The 21178-nt window shown below is 38.1% G+C and overlaps 1 protein-coding gene across 1 annotated transcript in view; it reads left to right on the plus strand.

Moving 5' to 3' along the window:
* cacna1g (calcium voltage-gated channel subunit alpha1 G) overlaps window positions 1-21178 on the plus strand; it is a 133851-nt gene that overhangs the window by 45079 nt on the left and 67594 nt on the right. Inside the window, exons 10-16 of the mRNA XM_088323893.1 lie at window positions 9815-9966; window positions 10099-10284; window positions 10770-10884; window positions 13929-14084; window positions 16568-16636; window positions 20666-20759; window positions 20874-21055. Coding sequence (XP_088180019.1) covers window positions 9815-9966; window positions 10099-10284; window positions 10770-10884; window positions 13929-14084; window positions 16568-16636; window positions 20666-20759; window positions 20874-21055 — 954 coding nt within the window. The remainder of the gene's footprint in view (window positions 1-9814; window positions 9967-10098; window positions 10285-10769; window positions 10885-13928; window positions 14085-16567; window positions 16637-20665; window positions 20760-20873; window positions 21056-21178) is intronic.

Below are 21178 nucleotides of genomic sequence, written 5' to 3' on the forward strand. Positions count from 1 at the left end.
GTAATGGTGTTCATGCAGAGTTCTCAAGACTACAGTATGCAAGTCTTACAGTTTTGGGAATAAAATACATTTAACCCACCCTCATCATCTACTCCCTCTCACATGGCTGCAATTATTCCGGTGTAAATAAACAAGTCCAGAAAGAGACATTGGAAATTCCATTAAGGCTCTTGGGAGGAGAGCAGCTCACACAAACATGCATGGTATTGATAGACGAAATTGAGTATCCTGAAGCACTTTTGAAAATAAGAGCACCATCTAGCGGTCTGGCAAGTTTAATCCTAACCTTAACCCTATATATACGACCGGGTTAGTCTCAGTAGGATTTTGACTCGATTGAATATAGTCAGATCTTGTTGTTGTCTGTTGACATATATCCCAACCCAAAAAACTTAAATATTGCACCTTCCGGGATATATTTCTCATTCCGGTTTTTATTTTTTTAAACTAACAAATAATTATGCTACACCTGTATTAAAACATAAAGAAATAAAAGAAATAAAGGAGAGAAAAAGAAATAGAGAAAGAGGCAGAAAAGGTAGGTAGGGAGGGAGAGGGGGAAGGAGGGAGAGAGAGAGAGGCAAGCAAATATTTGAATATATACAGTGAGGAAAATAAGTATTTGAAGGTTACTGTAGGTAATACACTAAGACATCATGGTTTAAAATCATGCATGGCACGAAAGGTTCCCCTGCTTAAACCAGCACATGTCAAGGCTCATCTCAAGTTTGCATATGACCATTTGGATGATACAGATGAGTCATGGGAGAAAGTTTTGTGGTCAGATGAGACCAAAGTAGAACTTTCTGGTCATAATTCCACTATGCGTGTTTGGAGGACGAAGCATGAAGGGTACAATCTGAAGAACACCATCCCTACTGAAAAGCAACCTCCTTCACTCAGAGAATTTAAGATGGTTGGTGGCTGGGTCTTCCAACACGACAACGAATCGAAGCAAACAGCCAGGAAAACCAAGGAGTGGCTCTGTGAGAACCATGTCAAGGTTCTAGCATGGCCCAGACAGTCTGAACCCAATCGAAAATCTTTGGAGGGAACTCATAATCCGTTTTTCTCAGCAACAGCCTTTGATACCTGACTGATCTAGAGAAGATCCATGTGGAGGAGTGGGCCAAGATCCCTCCTGCAGTGTGTGCAAACCTGGGGAAAGACTACAGGAAACATTTGACTTCTGTAATAACAAACAAAGGCTACTGTACCAAATATTAACATTCATTTTCTCAGGTGTTCAAATACTTATTTGCAGCTTCATCACACAACTTTATCGTTAAAAAAAACATGCATTGTGATTTGTGGATTTTTCTTTTTAGTTTAGCTCTCTTACAGTGGACATGCACCTACAATGAAATTTTCAGACCCCTCCATGATTTCTAAGTGGGAGGAATAGCAACATAGCAGGGTGTTCAAATACTTATTTTCCTCACTGTAAATCAATATACAAATACATAGACATGTGATATAGATACATAACAATACACAGTAAATACATTAACCAATATACCAACCAAAAGTATCCATAATCCAAAATAATATAGTAATGATAACTAAAACACATCCGCAAAGTAGATTACATTTTCTAATAGGATCATATAGTATTTGTCAACGTCACTGTGATTTATGAAGGTGAGAAATGAAATAGGCAAGTGAAGAAGGGAACGCGTCGTAATTTGATAGACATTTTACCGTCTTCCGCCCATCTGCTTTTATAGTATCAATATTCTCTCCCATCAAACTGTTTTGACCCTGAATAGAGCGCTTGACAAACCAAGGAGTAAAAAAAAACTTGTTACATTGAAATATTTTGAAACAAAACAATGGCATTTGCATGTAGAAATTCATTTAGTGTATTTTTCTTGTGTTGTACAGCCGATTCATGTCATCCTTTTTTTTAACACGGCAATCACATAAGATTGGTGCCGATGGAGAAAAAAACGCCCCCTTGTCTGTTTCCTTCCTCATAAACACACAAAAACACTCAGCTGCTGAGGAGGCGGCAACACACATCCATCGCATAACGAAAGAAGACGAGTGCGTGGAATGGAAATGTGACTTTTAGGTGGGGGGGGTGCACTTTGGGTGGCTGGATAAAAAAGGTGATTAAATAGAGTGTTGGATAAGAATGACAGAGTGTAAGGACTTGAGGTGAAGGGATGGAAGGGAGATTATTGGGACGGGAGTAGAGGCGGACGGATCGGATGTGTTGCGGGTTAAAAAGCAGAGATAGGGGGAGTATCTGTTTTCTCCACGCTGTTTAAGAGTATCACCATTCATGGTGATCATGATGTCTGTCCATTCAAACTGATTTTTTTAATTTAACACCATTTTTAATTTGCTGTCCACCCACTACGAGTAAAAAAGAGCAAATATCTGATTAAAACACGTTTTGCCGCCATGCAGCAATGAGTTTTCCAGCCCTGGAGGCTGTAAAATTCCTCCGACAGAATTGAGGAACGTGATTGAAAGATGCGTTCAGTTATTTCCCGATTCACTGAACGGCAAATCCCAATACGCCTTCACCGGGCACGTTCCCTTTTCCCGTGCTTGTGTGCTAAATGGGACGTATCCAAAGTTATAGGACGGAACTTGAGCAACTACCGTAATTGTTGTAGCCAATAATTATTGCTGAATATTTTTCTATTTGTAATCAGGGTTCGCACGAACGCCTGAAATTCTTGCAAAGGCTCAAATTTGAATGTGTTTTTAGGGAATGAAAAGTGCTTGACTTTTGGCTGAAGTTCTTGTATATGCTTGAAATTGTTGCCATGTTTCTCAACATGTCTGCTCAAAAATGGCACCGATACTGCTCCCCAGATGTTTCGCTTTGCTATTGCTTGTCTTCTTTCCTCGTGATTCACAGCAGCTGGCATGAGTTTGTATGTCATTGTCAAATGAAGCTTCATCAGTTTGCGCCCAAGACAGGTGCATGCTACACTTAATCAGGGAATGTGTATTAGTGCAAAGAATACATTTTAATTATGGACATTTATTCTGAGCCATACAAAAAAATAATGTATTTCCCAGGATTCAATTATAATGGGAAGAAATTCCTGTAACTGAAAAGGCTACATATTTATTCATTTTCACAACACACCTATATGGGGAAAGATTTGACTCAAAAATATTGACACATGTATTGTTCGGATTCACAAATATACTCGCGACTTACTCAAGATCTACAAATAATAGGTCTTGATAAATGCACGTACAAGATTCAAAATCACATATGAAAATGTCAGATATATTTGTGGCTCTGCAAAAAAACATGATTAACAACGGATTTTTTCCTTTCAATATGCTGAAAAAAATGGAAAATTGGCTTTGAAAGTCCATGAAAAGTGCTTGAATTTGGCCATGAAAAAGGTGTGTGAAACCTGTATTTTACAGTAATGCACAGAAAATGGATACATGCGTGCGTATATGAATAACAAATTTTGAAAAAGATTATATATAATATTTATACGGTAGTACCTCAGTACTCCAATGACTCTGTTTTCAAACAAATCGGTATTTGACCCAAAAATTAGTCATTTTGGAGTTGTTATTCAAACGAAAAAATCGGAACTCGAACAAAACTGAACAGAGCTGAACGCAGGGCCAATTGAGATAAGCAGCCATCTTTGCTACTCTTGCCAGGTCAGTAAGCATAATTTCAAGAGAGATTGTCTGTCTGATTAACACATGTAGAGAATTGATTGTGATTTAGTGTGTATTATTGCCTATTTTGCTGGGCAAGAAGAAATTTAAAGGTAAGGGGTAGGAAAACAGTGCAACAATTTAGTTGAAGTCAGAAATTATTGGAAAATACGGGAATGGTTTACCAGTGTCTGCCATCTAACCGTTGCTCAAAGGTGCAATAAACTGTTTAAACAAGTTTTATAGTTTAACCTTTAGTTTGTTGAATCATTACTTTTATATTTGCATTTAAATACTTATGGTAAGGTACAAGTTGTATTCATATTTTGGCTAATGTGTAATGCACAGGAACATATGAAAATACTACTCCCTATGGGGAAAAAGGGTTTTACTACTGACACAATCCAGCGTGCGAACACTGATCCCGATCGAGTTGTGGCTAAGGACCAAGGCATCACTGCATACATACGTGTCCCTTTGTCTCATATAAACCCCCAAAAACAAAAATGTTCATTTTCAGACTCCGGCGTTTATTCTAGAAAGATCCAAGGAAGTTGGCGCTCCTGTATCTGCTGTGATTTATTTTGCGGCACAGAGAAAAGTTACCGAAAGCTTGGCGTTTAATTGCTCCCCGTTTATCATGCCATCAGAGCCGAGCGTGGCGGCGGAGGAAGTTCCGACGGCTTGCCAAAAAATACAACTCCGGACCTGACCCAAATCGTGTGTGCGATGGAGGGTCCCATGCTACTTAAGGTTGCTGTTGGTACTCTTAGTGCTGTCAGGAATTAATTTAAGGGCAAAGATTTGTTTGAGTGAACTAAAAATATATATTTGTATAAATAAATAGATCAATTCTACTTGCACAAATACATTAATATATAATCAATATATTAAAAATGAGTTTAAAACAGATATTTCCCAAAATAAATTAATGGATTTCCGTGGGCACAGTAAATACTAAAATAAAAACAGCATTAACCACTAATAACGAAATATTTGCACAAAACAAACCAAAAAACAAGTGTTCAGTACAATAACATTACACAGAAACATGTGCACAGACGGAGTAGGCTGATTACCCAAATAAAATATTCAAAAAAAAAATTGTAAGAGATTTCTAAATTCCAATGATATTGTTAGTGACTCCTATAGCACATGGTACCTAAAACAATCAAGACATCATAACCTTTTTTTGTTTACTTTTCAAAAATACGTATAGTATATTATTTTAAAATGAATATAAATAAGGGACATTTTCAAGGTTATCAAACTTGTTCCATGCGGTCGGTTCTCAATGTTTCTTCATTTTCCTCATGTTGAGATTTTTGAGTTTTTCCTTGCCCTCATGTAGGTTTTAGATCAGGGTATGGTGTAATAATTGTCTGTGGTTTGCAATAATCTGTGGTTTGTGAAGCCCTTTGAGACTCCTTGTGATTAAGGGCTATACAAATAAACATTGATTGACTTGACTTTTTTTTTTTATATAAATTATCTCATCTCATCTCATCAGCCGTACCGCTTATCCTCATTAGGGTCGCGGGGGGGCTGGAGCCCATTCCCAAAAATTAATAAAGGTATAATGTATCCGAAATAAAATGAATACAAAAAGTCTAATTTCAGAACTGTAACAATTAAAAAAAGAAATACATCCATGATATTCCATGAATAAATACAAATGTCAATATTTCAACAATTTAATTTAAAAAAAACTATATAAATATACAGTAAAAAATATATATACTATAAAATTCCCAAAATAGAATTTTATATATTTTAAAAGAAAAATATACAAATACATGATTAAAAGAGTAATAATCATATTGTAAAAAAAATGATACAAATAATACATAAACCCTAAAATATGGTTAAAACAAGTTTTAAAAATGAATACCATAATAAAATTAAATGTTGGGGTTTATCACGCCTTTCAATATTTTCCACATCTTGCTTTAGAAGATGTAATTTTTGACTTATAAGAGATCAAACAGTGGAGTGATATCGTTTGTGAAGGATTTGTAATGATGGTGCAATGGTGTGCCTTGGTATTGCCTGCCCGCCCCCCTCCACCACTCATTGCTCTGGGCTTCATTGTTTCTTTCAGGTCATCAGGGAGTTCTGACTTCATCCCATGCAACGTCTCATTTTGTCTGCAACTTACTTTTGGGTTCTGATTTCAGATCTTTTCACCTTTTAAACTACCCATATTTGCTTACACATCATTGTGTTCCTTAAGTCTGTGGTTCTCAACTTGTCTAACTTCATGTCCCACTGTCCTACCCTAGTTACAAGTGCAATTCAAACCATAGATGGTAGAATATCACGGTTCCTGGATCTCTTAACCACCAGGGTCGTGAGGGCACCACTTCCTGTGGTGTGTCTTGGGCAAGTACATCATGGTGGCGCCCATTATTTTCCAGGCAGGTTTTTGAGGTAGGGGTTTGCTCCTCCACATGAAACCTATAGTACTGGTTTCCATGGTTACCAGTAGCAGGGGAAGCCTCCTAATTTGACTCAGATACAGCAACTTCAACTCGTGGTGGTTCTTGTTTTTCGGTGAAAAGCCCCTTCCGGCTCTTCAGAGATGAGCCGGATCTTGGCATTGACGGGCAGCGGCGTGTTCGTGACAATACTGATACTAGATCCCAAATAACAACGGGAAAGCTTATTCCGAAATTTAGAGTTAGGCCTGTTTTGTTCATATTCACACCACATCAATTGTGGCTTTCATATTTTTCTTGAACACTTTGTGGTTATGAAGTTACGTCCTTTGCTTTTGTGACATATTTAAGGGTCAAAGGCTCTTTGTCCAGTAAAGTCAAGTCATGGTTATTTGTATAGCTCTTAATCACAAGGAGTCTCAAAGGGCTGCACAGACCACCGACTATTGCAAACTAGAGACTATTATTACATGATCCCCTGACCTAAAACCTACATGAGGGCAAGGAAAAACTCAAAAACCTCAACAGGAGGAAAATGAAAAACCGCACATGAGGCAATCCCCTCCCAGGATGACCAGGCTGCAATGAATGTTGCAGTAACGAACAATGAAATTTTAAAAAATATATAAAATAATTAATAAGTATGATATGAAATAAATGATCAAATAAAAAGTATGACCAGTTTGCAATGGATGTAGCGCAAACAAACAATACACAGATATTGTCAACATGAAATATGGGTCATTCATAAGCTATCGAATATGTGTTTTAAGTTTAGATTTAAACAGTTCCACTGAAGTTGCAGATCGAATCTCAGAAGGCAGACCATTCCACAGCACCAGGGCCAGAATAGAGAATGCTGTCGAACCTGCGGATTTCTTTTTGGGTCTTGGGATCCCTAGTAGGCCAGCATTTTCAGAGCAAAGGCTCTGGACAGGAACATAGGGGGATATTCAATCTGAAAGATATGACGAAGCAAAAGAATGTAAAATCTTAAGCTAACAGGGAAGCCAATGCAATGTGATCAAACTTTCTTGTCTTGGTTAAAAGCCTCGCTGCAGCATTTTGTACCAGCTGCAGGCTCTTGATTTTGGACCTCTGCTCAACATGTGTTTTCCTGTGGTGTGAAATGGCAGGTGTAACCTCGCATTTGAAGGGAATTATCAACCTCTGCTGTTAAGGAGTTTAAATAACCCTCTTTTATTAACATTAATTAACCAAGGCAAAGGCCCGCGACCCACATTTGGGTCCCGACCCACCAGTTAAGAAACACTGCTTAATGTGACTAAACACACAACGTCCATCTATCAGGGTTTGTACGGGTGCTTGAAATCTCTGAAATTGCTTGAATAATAATGTTGTGTTTTCAGCTTTTTTAAAGTGCTTGAATTTAGGGTGAAATGCTTGTAAATGATTGAAATTGTTGTATCATGTTTCCCGGTAGTCTTGACTCGACAGACCACGTGTTAAATGAAGAAAAATAAAGTCTGCTTTTCGCTTCGCCATTACATTACTTCTTCCCTCGTGACAAATGGCAGCTGGCATTAGTTTGAATGGCGTTGTCATGTAAAGTGTCATTGCCCTCTAAAGGTCGCGCATTAAATGACTGGTGAAGAGACCAGGATGCCAATTACTGGATACCTTTAAAAATTGGCTTTGAAAGTGCATGAAACGTGCTTGAATTTAGCCCTAAAAAGGTGTACAAACCCCTACCCCTGGTGTCTAAACAGTTCAAAAAACTAGTGCTTACACTTTGGTGATGTCAAGCGATTGGTAGCAGGCTACCCAGGACTGACGCCATGACGACAACGGCTGTTTACATTAAATTGCATTAGCTCCCGGTTCAGTGAAAACACATGGATGGTGGGCCCCTCACATTGTCACCTTCCCTCTTTTTTCATGTGGAGATGACACCACGTATGCCTTGTGTAAACTGTTTATCGGCCTGACAGCGCTCATATGATGGATGTCGGATTTACATACTGTAGATGTGCCTCACCTTTTATTGCCCCTCTCTTTTTCATCTGTTTGCTCTCCTGAGCATAGAAAACATAATCGGAACACGCCGATTGTTTGATCTCGTGATGAGTGACAGCGCGAATCTCCGATGAGCACCGAACAGACGATCCTCGGCGCTCTAGGTTGCCTTGTGATCGGAGCATTCGTCTGTTCGGCTGCAGAACAAAGGCCAATTGTATGCAGTGAAAGACGGACATTTTGTGTTAGTCCCGTGCATGCATTTGCTTTGATTTGGAGATTTCCTTTGTTGCGGCAAATGTGTTGCTTCGGGCTGGGGATTTCCATGCTATTTTTGCCAGGGCACACTTGATAACTCAGGTTATCGTGACTGATGACTAACCATTATTTGTCATTTTTATTATCAATGTATTTTTTGTTTTGAATTTCTATTGCATTACTTTATCCATCCATCCATTATCTGCGCTGCTTATCCTCAGTAATGTCGCGGGGAAGCTGGACCCCATCCCAGCTATTGTCAGGCAGTGGGCAGGGGACACACTGAACTGGTTGCCAGACAGTTGCAGGGCACACAGAGACAGACAACCATTCACTCGCTCATTCACATCTAGGGACAATTTGGATCAGCCAATCAACCTGACATGCATGTTTTTAGAATGTGGGAGGAAACCGACACAGGCACAGGGAGAGCATGCAAACCCGAGACGGGAAGGCTGTGGTAGCTGGACTTGAACCCTGAACCTTTGCACCTTTGGGGCCGCGTGCTCACCCGTCCGCCGTGCCGCCTCGCATTTCTTTATATTTAATCAAATGTGTCATTATAATATCATTATCATTATTATTACTATTGTCATTGTTAGCATGATTATTCTTATATGTCCCATTTTTTAATTTTTGTTTTTTTGTATTTGTTTCATTATCGGATCTATTATTAGTGTTTGTACGGGTGCTTAAAATCATTGAAAATGCTTGTATTTTAATGTATTTTTCATGATTTTAAAATGCTCAACTGTTGGGTGAAGTGCCTGTAAATGCTTGAAATTGTTGCCGTGTTTCTCGGCAGTCTGATAGACCAAAAATTAAAACAAGTCTGCTCATTACACCAACACGGCCATCTGGTGGCTTTTGCTTTGCAATTTTATTTGTTCTTCTGTGATTAATGGCACCTGGTATTAGTTTGTATGGCGTTGTCATGTGAAACATCATCACCCTCCACACGTAGCGCCCAAGAGGACAGGTGCATCAGGCTAGTAATGGAAATTCCAGCTCTTTAGAAAACCGCAAAAAAGGGACTTTAACCGATCAATAACAGCTAAATACCTCTTTTGATAAGCTCTAGATTTATTCTTTTAATGATACCGCTAAAATTGTAGAATTAGTTCTGAAAGTCCTTAAAAATTGCTTGAATTTGGCCAAATAAAAGGTTCATTGTTTTGTTTCTGTATAATCTCTACGTAGTCTTATTTTGTTGTAGTGTATTAGTATTATAATGTTCAAAATGTTTTGCTGCCATGATAAATTGATAATGATAATGGGACTTTTTTTAGTAACATTGAAAAAAGTAGCTTTTTAAAATATATTTACACCAGTGCTGTCAATAATTTAAGTACGGTATTCATTCTTTACATCTGGGCTAGAGCAATTTTAAGGTATCTTTAAAGCACAGGACGTAATTCGAAATAAAATGAACGGATCAGTTTAGTCATTTACTGTAGACCTACCAATGACACCTTCCCTTTCTACCGCAGCCTGACGAATTGACCAACGCCTTGGAGATCAGCAACATTGTGTTCACCAGCCTCTTCTCCCTTGAGATGTTGTTGAAAGTTCTTGTCTACGGACCTTTTGGTTATATCAAAAACCCCTACAATATATTTGATGGCATTATTGTGGTAATCAGGTGAGTGTCAATCAATTAAATAAGTTAGTTAATTGTGAAGCTAATACACTTGACCCTTATCCAAGAAGGATTGGTTCTTCTCCTACATATTACAGTTTAATATCTAATGTCCAGTTTTTGTTTTCTCAACAGCGTTTGGGAAATCGTGGGTCAGCAAGGCGGAGGCCTTTCGGTGCTAAGGACCTTCAGGCTCATGAGAGTGCTAAAGCTTGTTAGATTCATGCCGGCTTTGCAGAGACAACTGGTGGTGCTGATGAAGACCATGGACAACGTGGCCACCTTCTGCATGCTCCTCATGCTTTTTATCTTCATCTTTAGGTGAGTGTCTGTTGTCAATGTCAAGACAAGTCATGTTTCTTTATATAGCCCTTAACCACAAGGAGTCTCAAAGGGCTGTACAGACTTTTCACGACTACAGACAATTATTACACCATTCCCTGATCTAAAACCTACGAGAGGGCAAGGGAAAACTCAAAAATCTCAGTAAGAGGAAAATGAAGAAACGTTGAGAAGGTTGAAAACAATAATAATAATGCTAGCAGACTATTATCCATACGAGAAATGTGATCAACCGATAAATGAATTTGAAAAGTTGATAATTTTACTTGAGGAGAAAATCCTAGGTCACCACTTCTGTCTCTCTCCGTGGTGCTGAAGATGTAGATATCCCTTAGCTAATTTGTGCTTTATGTAATCATTTTTTTGTTTCAGTTTAAGATGAACAATAAGATAAATAATGCTCCCTGTTTTTCTATTTATCTACTGTGATTCATGTTTTAATATTCGCTCTATTCTCTCCTCAGTATTCTGGGGATGCATCTGTTTGGTTGTAAATTTGGTTCAGAACGCGATGGAGACACCCTACCAGACAGGAAAAATTTTGACTCTCTCCTATGGGCTATTGTGACTGTTTTCCAAGTGAGTATATTTCTCTATTTAATTATGCATACATCGTTATTTTGCTTCACTGTGTAAATGGCCATTAGGTTGGGGGGGTGGTTTACAATACAACATAAACGTTTCAGGTCATTACAGTAATTAAAATATTAACATAAAACCAACAGATATTAATAATACTATGACCTTGTAGTGTGGTCTGATGCGACCAACACAGTGAATTGGCTTAAGACGAGAACCCGTTGTACAGGGAATCATGGACTGGGGTCTGATGAGACCAAGACAAAGACGTCTAAGATAATAAGACAATGGATACGGAATACTTAAAATGCAACATGTGGTCTGATAAGATTGAGACAATGACTTTGCTGGTGATAAGATTACTCTTGGCAGAATGACTTGACTCTGTTGAGAACAAGCTGATAGACAATTTTTATTAATGTTGTGTTTTGTGGTCTTATGAGACGTGACAAAGACTTCTCTGAAGACAATAAAACAATGAATACCAATCGCTATGATCAGATAGTGTAGTCTGATGAGACCAGGTCAATACATTTTCTTAAGAAGACAATAGACTTGTATCATGTGGACCAGGTAGTGTGTTTTGACCAAGTCAATGACTTTTATTAAAATCAAGACAATGGACTTGGATTATTTGGACTTGGTAGTGTGGTCTGATGAGACCAGGACAATGGCTCTGCTGACGACAAGAAGGTAATTGATTATGTATGCTGAAATCGTGTTATGTGGTATAGTGAGACCAAGACAATGACATTTCGGGCGGTGCGAACACAATGAACACTGACCTCTCGGACCATGTAGTTGTGGTCTGATGAAATCAAATATAATGCCTTTTCTGAAGAAAATGGATATAGATTATGGGAATCGTGGGGAGTGGTCTGACCAGGCAATGTACTTCCCAGGCACCCGTTTCTCAATTCAAATGCACAAATCTGAATACTTGTGTTGAATTGAGCGAGTTATCTTTGTCTGCTGCAAGGCCTGAATAAATAAAACAGTACCTTCATTCCTCGACCCTGGCGGTAAAAATCAGCCTTTCCCTTCATGTTCAACTGATTTCTATTTCCGGGTGGGTTCCGCGAATCACATGCGCTTTCTGCCTATGTCATGTCTGTTCCGAACATACCAGATGAAAATCTTCATCTGGGTCCTTATCATCTATGCATTATCCCTGCAGAGCATTTGTCACAGTGAATATAGTCAGTGTTAATAATTTACTAATACATGGAAAGTGGGAATCCGCATCGGCTTGCCTCATAAAATTGATGATGTCGACTTAGCTGGGCTATCGGAGGACGTGATGGTTCTATTTTTTTTTTAGGATTTGTCTTTAAATGATTTAATGCTAACGATTTTATGAATTCATCTTTTCAGGAACATATAAATACCGTTTAATAGAAATACCGTTATGCTAAAGATATTAGATACTGTAAAATTCAGACTACAAGCTGCGACTTATGCATGATGCGGCTAATTTTTGCATTTTTTTTTGTAACGGCCGCCAAGGGCGCCCGGGCAGTAAAGGTCAGAGTGAAACTCGTGGAGTATACTGTATGTGTTGAGAAAGACACAAATTAAATGTAACTTTCCGCTTTATGCATGAATAAAACAAGCATGAACAGACCCTCATCATCGAAAAGGTGTCAATTGAATAGGGAGGGCTAACTACCATATTGGGAATAATTTTACAAGTTTGTTCATTTGTAAAAGGAAATAATGTGGCGAAACGAACGGATTAGAAGAAGCAGCGTCCAACGAATCAGAAATGTTTAAGGTGGATTCCTATTTATCTTTTGGCATTAGTGGGTGTTTTGGCAAAACATTTTAAATCTAAAACATTGTATTCTAAAAAGGACATGTAACATTTTTGTACTCTGCAACAAAAATATATTATTCTTATCTATTGCTTTTTTAAGTATTATTAAAAAGTATGAAGAGAGTAAAAAAAAAAAGCGTTATCCTAATACTACTAGAAAAATCATTAAAAATATATCTGATGATTATAAACTTTTTTAATAAAGAATTCTCGAAGTAAATTGCAAAATAAAAAATATTTTAAATGAGCAACATTATTGACAATATATTGAATTGTTTTAATAATTGGTACAATAAACTGTAAAATAGGAAAAATAATATTCAGAATTAGCTTTATCACGATTATTTTTCCTTTTTAAAGACTTTGTATTATTTCCAGCATTGTTTGTCAGAATGGATTTCATATATTTTTATTACTAAATGCATCTCCAAAGAGTGGTATCAATCAAAAGGTCAGGGGCTAAAAACCATTCTGGGAATAATTTTAAGAGTCTGTTTATTTTTAAGGGGGAGTTTTAAAGAATTACGAACGGACAACAACAAAGATCGTTCAACAAAGCTGAAATGCTTTGAAGCTGATTTTTTTTGTCTGACGAGTCTGTTTATTTTTAAAGGGGAGCAATGAAGCCAAACTGACGGATACAACGGAGTTTGTTAACAAGGCAGGAATGCTTTTAGGCGGATTACAATTCATTTATTTTTTTTAATCTTTCGGCATTGTGTTTTGGGAGAAAACATTTTACACGGTTGGATTTACTGGACTGAAGTAACGACTCCATGTTTGCGTACATTCAACTAATTTGATGACTGCAAGGGGACGTAATAGTTGAGCTATACTGGCTCTATAGTTTCTGGGTATCTTGTTTCAGAGTTTTTTGATGACTCTGATGAGTACATTTTGAAATAGTCAGCATATCTTAAATAAAAGAGTTTAGGCTTTCCAATTATACGTGGCATGATGTATTTCAGTAACTGGTGACATCGTGCAGACAGTTTTTTTTCTTATCAAATGTCCGACGGCCCGTTCAGGGGCTAAACAAAAAAAGTTTCAGATCCACTTTTTTATGCACCAGCTCAAATATATATAACAAAAGGCCAATTTTCTTGTCTAAGGTCATATGGATTTCCGATAAAAACAAAAATGACCATGCAAAAACACATGGCGGGGCAAAGACGAACCGCAGGAGAAAAATGTGCCGCACCCGGCCAACCGAATCCTCTTCTTGCAGATATTAACCCAAGAAGACTGGAACAAAGTATTGTACAACGGCATGGCTTCCACAACGCCCGTGGCGGCGCTCTACTTCATTGCCCTCATGACTTTTGGTAACTACGTTCTCTTCAACCTGCTGGTGGCCATCTTGGTTGAAGGCTTTCAAACCGAGGTAAACGCTGTCTTTAATTATACATGACAAAATGGAAAAGCGTATCTTGAACAATCTATTCACCCCAGGCTATGATATTTATCTTAAAGATAAAGTTATCTATTGATTATGTGTCCTCCCACTGAAAAGCGTATTTATTGTACATCGATTCATCAAACTGGTTCACTCGAAAGTTGTAGTTCAGTTGCTTATGTACTCCCATACAATGTTACACTCTCTGCAGTGGCTTGCAAAAAAAATCCTCCTTAGACTAATAATTTATTTCTATAACAGACAATGCAGATGCTACTGCTGTCCTTGGGGGCTCACTATTATCCGTACTTTATTCAGGGTTCATATGGGAGCTTGAAGTCCTTAAAAATGTTGGAATTGTTGCCATGTTTCACAGCAAATCTGATCAAATAAATCGACACTGCTCTCTTGCAGTTTCGCTCTGAAATTGCAGTTCTTCTCTCATAATTAACGGCAGCTGACGTTCGTTTGTATGGCATTGTCTTATGAAGCGTCATCAACCCCTACGGGTCCCACCCAAGAGGACTTTTGCATGCCACACCTAAACACGGCACTACGAAATGTGTTTTTAGTGCAAAGATTGCATATCAATTATGGATATTTATTATGGGTGATGCAAAAATTTAAGGTAGCCTTTCCCAGTGATAAACAATAGATTTATCTTAAAAACAAATGTATTCGCAATTTACTCAAAATCTAAAAATCATATGTCTTGTTAAATGCACATGCAAATTTAAAAATGGCATATGTATATCGCAATTTTATCTGTGGATATAACATTTCTTCTTTTGATGGTTCTGCGGAAAATTAAAAATTGCTTTTGAAAGTTCTTAAAACGTGCTTGACTAAAAATGTGTACGAACCCTGTTTATTTTATTTTTCTACCACTGCATTAGTAGCAATCAGGTGTGTGTTGGCAGATAAAATCCCTCCACTTGAGTTTTATTTTTACTTGCTAACAAAATTCTAATGCATAAATTGCTAAATTGGAATTTCCTAGCAACCACACCTTTGACTATAATGGTGTATGGAAAGAGACGCACACTAATCCAGAAAAGCAAACTTCTAATAGTTTGTTTCAGGCACGCTTACTTTCTTTTTCAACCTCGCACGGCTCTTTGAAACATTTATTTTTAAACTGCCAAACTTCCCCTAGTGTTGCTGTTGCTATGCAACCAGCCACTCAATGATCATAGTGGAAGAGACGACGTATGGGTTTGGGTTTAGAGACGACAAAATCGCTAATGATTTGCGTTCTGTGCCACTGATGCCAGTGACGACCATCTCTGTCAAATTTCTATTTTCTGGGCTGGCAGTGAATGAGTTTGAATCTGAAATGATGAATCTAAAATTGAATGTTTGACACATTCCTCTGCTAAGAGTGCAAATATCAAATACAGTAACCCTCGGGGATATGACAATAACCCGTTCTAAGGTGGTTATCGCAAAGTGAGATTGCCGTACATCGGGGAAAGGAAACCTATATTTATTAAATCTGATAATCCCGGTATTCCCAGATAAATATTTAAAGTAGTTATTTAGTACATATGTTTAATATATGTGCAAAGTATTAAAAAAATGAATAAATATGAAAGATGACTTAAACTGGTACAGTGGAGTAGCAGGTGAATGCAGGGGAGAAGAAACGGCGATGGTAGATTGTAAAATTAAACAGATTTTATAACTTCTATTGGATTGCTTCAATTGCCGTATTATTTTGAATAATTGTCCTGATCATCAATTGAATATTACCAAGCAACTTCGTTAGCGTAATTTGTTTGCCTTCTTTGTATTTCTTCATAATTGCAAACTTTCTTTCCATGGTCATTATGTTTTTGCTTCTCCTTTTAACATCACGGTTAGCCTTGGATTCTATAAAGAATAAATACAGTATTGTATCACCAACGCACAGTCTCTAGGAAGTACACAATATTATAAACTGAATGATGAGACAAAAAGGAATGTTGGAAAGGAGTTCAACCAATTGCATGTCGGCATCTTCATGATGCCCTGATGTTGGCCAAAATCTCATAAGTATCTTAAAGACATAACTCTAGAAATAATGCAAAGTTTGAATTTTAGCCATTTAGCGCAGGCAAAATACTTTGCTATTCTATAGTGAAAGAATACATGTTATTCCAGACCGTAAAGTAAAAACGTCATAACGCCGGGTCTCCATATTCCAGGTGGTCTATTGTTAACATATTCACTGGAATCCTGCATAAAACAATGCTTGAACGCTAAATGCATGAACTTTGCTGAGACATTTATGTTTGTATGTCCAAATTCGATTATGGCTGCCTACTTGACTGTGGACCTCTTGACCTTTCTCGCGAGCATGGCGACCCTCGGAATGTTCTGATATGGATTTTCCTGAACTCGGCGTCTCGCTCCTTTTTTCTGCTCACTTCTGTTCCGTTTTTTTTGGGACTCCTCCCACTCACCTGCTGCACCGATTGCTTCCTCTGTAGGAAGTGACCAAGCGGGAGGATTTGCATGCTCAACTGAGTCTAATACAGCTGCCTGTTGATGCTCCTGGGGTATGTACGGTGCAGCATGGCAGCTCCCTTTCTCACCCTACTAATACTCCCTCTCTCCCCTGGCTTTCTCCTCTCCCACCTTTCCCTCCGATCAGTTTCCTCCATCCCTAAATAGACTTTGCAAATTAGGCACATTAGCTTGTACAGGGGTCTGGAACATATGGCCTCGCAAGCCAGATATGGCTCTTTTCATGGCTCTGAGATAAAGGCTTAAGTAATATTCTCTGCAACATTTGCACATCTGGTTTTAGTAAATGAAGCTGGAGTTCCCCCTCAAGAATTGTTAAGTCCAAATTATATTGGGCAAGGTTTTAGCTACACATTACACTCACAGTGTTACACCAAAAGACTTTGTTTTGGCTGTACATGTCCATGGAGTCCTTTATATGGAAGCTCAATAAAAAAATTATGTTCACTCTTGAGACGCTTCATGGCGAAAACCCACAGAACAAACTGTAAACGCACAAACACGCCGGCCAAGCATCTGGGGCAATTCAATTGGGTGATCGGTAAGGGTGGGCTAGAGGTAAGATTAGGCCTAAAAATTCCAGCTTGACCAGACCCAAGCCCGACAATTACATTGTTGTAAGGGGCCGAGACCGTATCAAACCTGAATTTTCACGTTTTATTTGTGAGGATTTTTTTTATATATATGTGAGGAGGAGGGCTTCCCTCTCCCAATTTTTTTTTCTGAATTATCCAACCGTCATGTTTATTAGTTAATTATACTTGGCGGAGGATCCACGCGCCCCCTGAGGGGATAGTAATCAGCACAGAAAAAAAGAAAAGAAATGACCAACAATCCGCAAGGTATCACCGCAAACGTCACCATCAATCACAGAGAGTTAGAACATGAAACCAAGTTTAAATATATTGCAGCTGTCTTATCAGAAAAGGGTTAGTATCAGAAATCATGGCCAGGATAGTTCCAACCACAGTTGCACTTCCCAGACTTAAACCCATCTGGAAGGACAAGAACATCACAGTGAAATCAAAGCTCAGACTTATGCAAGCGCTGGTTACTTCCATCCTTCTCTTGTGAAGGACGCTCACAGCAAAACTGGAAAATAAAATCCAGGCCATAGAGATGCGATGCTGCAGGAATCTTGTAGGTATCAACTCCAAACAAACCAGTGAGCAAACACCATTAGAGGCGATATCGGACCCTACAAAGAACTGTTGTCAACTATGCGCCATTGGAAACTACAGTGGTATGGTCACGTCACAAAATCATCAGGACTGACCAAGAAAATTCTCCAGGGCACAGTCCAAGGGGGCAGAAGGAGAGGAAGACCGAAAAAGAACCGGGCCAATAGCATTAACAACATGGACCGGTGCCAACTGTGCCACGACCCAAGAACAGGCCAGGATGCGTCAAACACGCCATTCTTGACTTTAGACTTGACACAAACATGATTGTACTCCTCACCTGGTTGCCGCCACACATGCTTCCCACCATCTTAGCCACACCCATTAATCTTTGTCAGACCAAAGGATATCTTTTCAGTAAGCCATCACATATGTTGACAGACTTATTGTCATTGTGTTAAAGTGATGTTTCCTCAGTGATGTTTTATTAAACATTATTATAGAATCTCAGTCAGGGGCCACAAACCCTGGCTGCATGTTTGAGACCTCTGGTCTAACACAAACCAGTAAATGAAAATATTATTCAATAATTCAAAAGGTTAATGATATCATATTATCATAGCACACAGAAGGTTCTCAAAAGCGAACAAAATCCAAATAACAATGACACATAAAACGAGTAAATTTATTTTATAACCTGAAGTCTGCTCTTGGTTGCTCGGTTTCCGCCACAATGCATTGGAGAATTTATTTTAGGAACTCTAGCATAAACAAAGTGAGAGGCGAATGAAATTTTGTCGTTTACTTTGATGACTCATCTCGAGAAAAAGGAGAAGAACATCTGTCGGTTTGAGAAAATAAGGCAACGCTAATAAAAGCAACAGGAGAAAACAAGTTGGCTTAGGAAATGAGGTCACAAATCACTTAAAAATTACCTTTTTATTTTTTTCTCAAAAAATAAATACATTTAAAAATTGAAACCACATTAATATATATATATAATATATAATTTATATAATATATGGGTTTAAGTGCTAAATGCTACAGTTTCTATAGTTTTTTACAAAATGTTTCCATAAACAAAACATTTATATCTAGATGTATTTGAGACATATTTAAATAGTTAAATATTTTAACGGAAGTACATAATAATATACATTTTGCTTTGTAACATGCAGTGAAGAATTGGAAACTGATGCTTTTTGTGTATCGTTTTTATAGAATATTAAATTCTAGTCAAGTCATGTTTATTTGTATAGCCTTTAATCACAAAGAGTCTCAAAGGGCTGCACAGACCACATATTATTGCAAACCACAGACTATTATGACACCAACCCCTGATCTAAAACCTACATGAGGGTAAGGAGAAAGTCAAAAACCTCAACATGAGAAAGCACTGATGCTACGAGTAAATTTGACTTACAACATATTTCCATTAGAAAAATAATAACAGATCATATAAAGAAACAGCACACTTACAAGTGGCTTTTTTATACAATGTATGTCAACGATCGATTATATTTTCCTCTAAAAGTATTAGTATATGATACCGGCTATCAATGTTTGTCACTCCTCCAACTGTCGATTATTTTCTAGATTAGATCATAAATATTATAAAACAAAATCAAATAAAACAAAATCTCCCTAATATCAGGAAATAATCTAGAAATCATAATATTTATGAAGATATGAAAAAGCAAATACTGCCGTGTAAATGTTTTTTATTTTACTTGAGGTACTCCTTTTTTTATTTTACTGGAAAAAAATTATTGAAAATATGCAAAAATGCAGTCATGAAGTTCCTCTTCATCAAGCCAAATCAGCCTAATGAATGCAAAATGTTTTCCTCCTATTTCTGCCCCATTAAACGGTGGAAAAGGTCAACACTTCACAAACGTATTCCAGTTCAGTTCTCATTTTCAAGTCAATATTCCGGAAATAGAACTTCTATAGAGGATCACAGGTTTTTTTTTCAACTGCTTTTGTATTTTTGTAAGCATATTCTCAACCCACCTGCCAAAAGGTTTCCATAACACGGTTCAAAGTTCTCCCGACAGTTTAATTAATCCCATTTTGGAAGCCCCCCATAATGGGAAAATCAAACAGTGACTCCACTTCCTTCGATCAACATCCATCAAGCAACCTGGCCCCGTTCTGAAGGCGAGTAATTGAGATCCTGCTGTCGGTAGCGGGTTTGGTCTGGCTCATCTCCGTGCCCGAATTGGCGGATAAACAAACTGTATAAACATCTCTGCTTTTTCAACACAAAGGATTTCCCTCAAGAGCCCAGCGCACACATAAACTAGCTCCACGGCAACTAATTTGAACTCTGCTATAAACTCTTCTAAACGACAATGTTCAGGCTTACCTTGTATTTTTGTTCTGTTTTTTTTTTTTAATTTTGGGAAGTAAATCTGAAATATTTTAGTATTTAGACTAATCCCAATCCCTCCCCTTTCACTCCCCAATATAAGACTAGAACACTGTCCCTTCCCCTCTCCCTTACTTTTCACAGAGAAATTGGACGTTCTTATTTTCCCCCAACTTTAAACAAACTCTCTATGTTTGAAATAGAAGTGTTCTATCCACCTTGATTTGCACTTAAAATTCTACAACCACTGCCATTCTAGGTAATATCACAATTTGATGTTTTAATTGTCCATGATGCACAACGTTTTCATCTAATGAACCTGAAATGTACATTGTCGACCAGCTTTGAGATTTTACTGGTAAAACCCCATCCTCCCTCACCCGATTCCTACCTTCGTCCCTCACCCAATTCCTCCCTTCGCTCCCATGCATGTTCGTGTTACTTGTGTTGTTTCTAACTCTGAGAACATAAAGATTTTCTTACCTCACTGACCGATCTCCAGCTATTGGTGTTATCTAACAACTTTGCATTTGTTATTGCACTCTAAAATGTTTTAATGTATTTCCAAGGGTGACTCTTCTAAAGCGGGTTCAGAGATTGATTCCTGTGCTCGCAGTATGGAGGATGTTGACGGGAGTAAAAGGGATTCATCAGCTTCTGCAGGTGAGCCCAGATGTACTTCATTTTTTATTTACAATTTAAATAATTTATAGAAGTGATTATAACTCCCTCTTTGTCCACTTGATTGGATGACATGTCACGCCCCCATACTAGTAGTTCCCGTCAATGGTCATGTGGACCTGAAGAGCAGTCTAACCCCTCCGCTGATCACCCACACCGCAGCCACCCCCATGCCCATACCCAAGTTGCCCATCACAGGGGACCCCGTCCTGGTATACGAGTCCCGACGGGGCAGCAATGTCTCCGTGGACCCGACAAACTTCTGCGACAAGTCACCAGTAAGTTTTTTTTTCAACTTGAGAATGATGAATTTGCATTTGCAAAATGCATTCTGTCCCAAAAGTGTACATATAGTGTGACAGATTAAATGAAAATTGACACAGGAAAGTTGAAAAATATTT

This window comes from Urocampus carinirostris, chromosome 19 (assembly GCF_059441175.1).
Source record: "Urocampus carinirostris isolate Australia breed hairy pipefish chromosome 19, RoL_Ucar_1.0, whole genome shotgun sequence".
NCBI lineage: Eukaryota > Metazoa > Chordata > Actinopteri > Syngnathiformes > Syngnathidae > Urocampus > Urocampus carinirostris.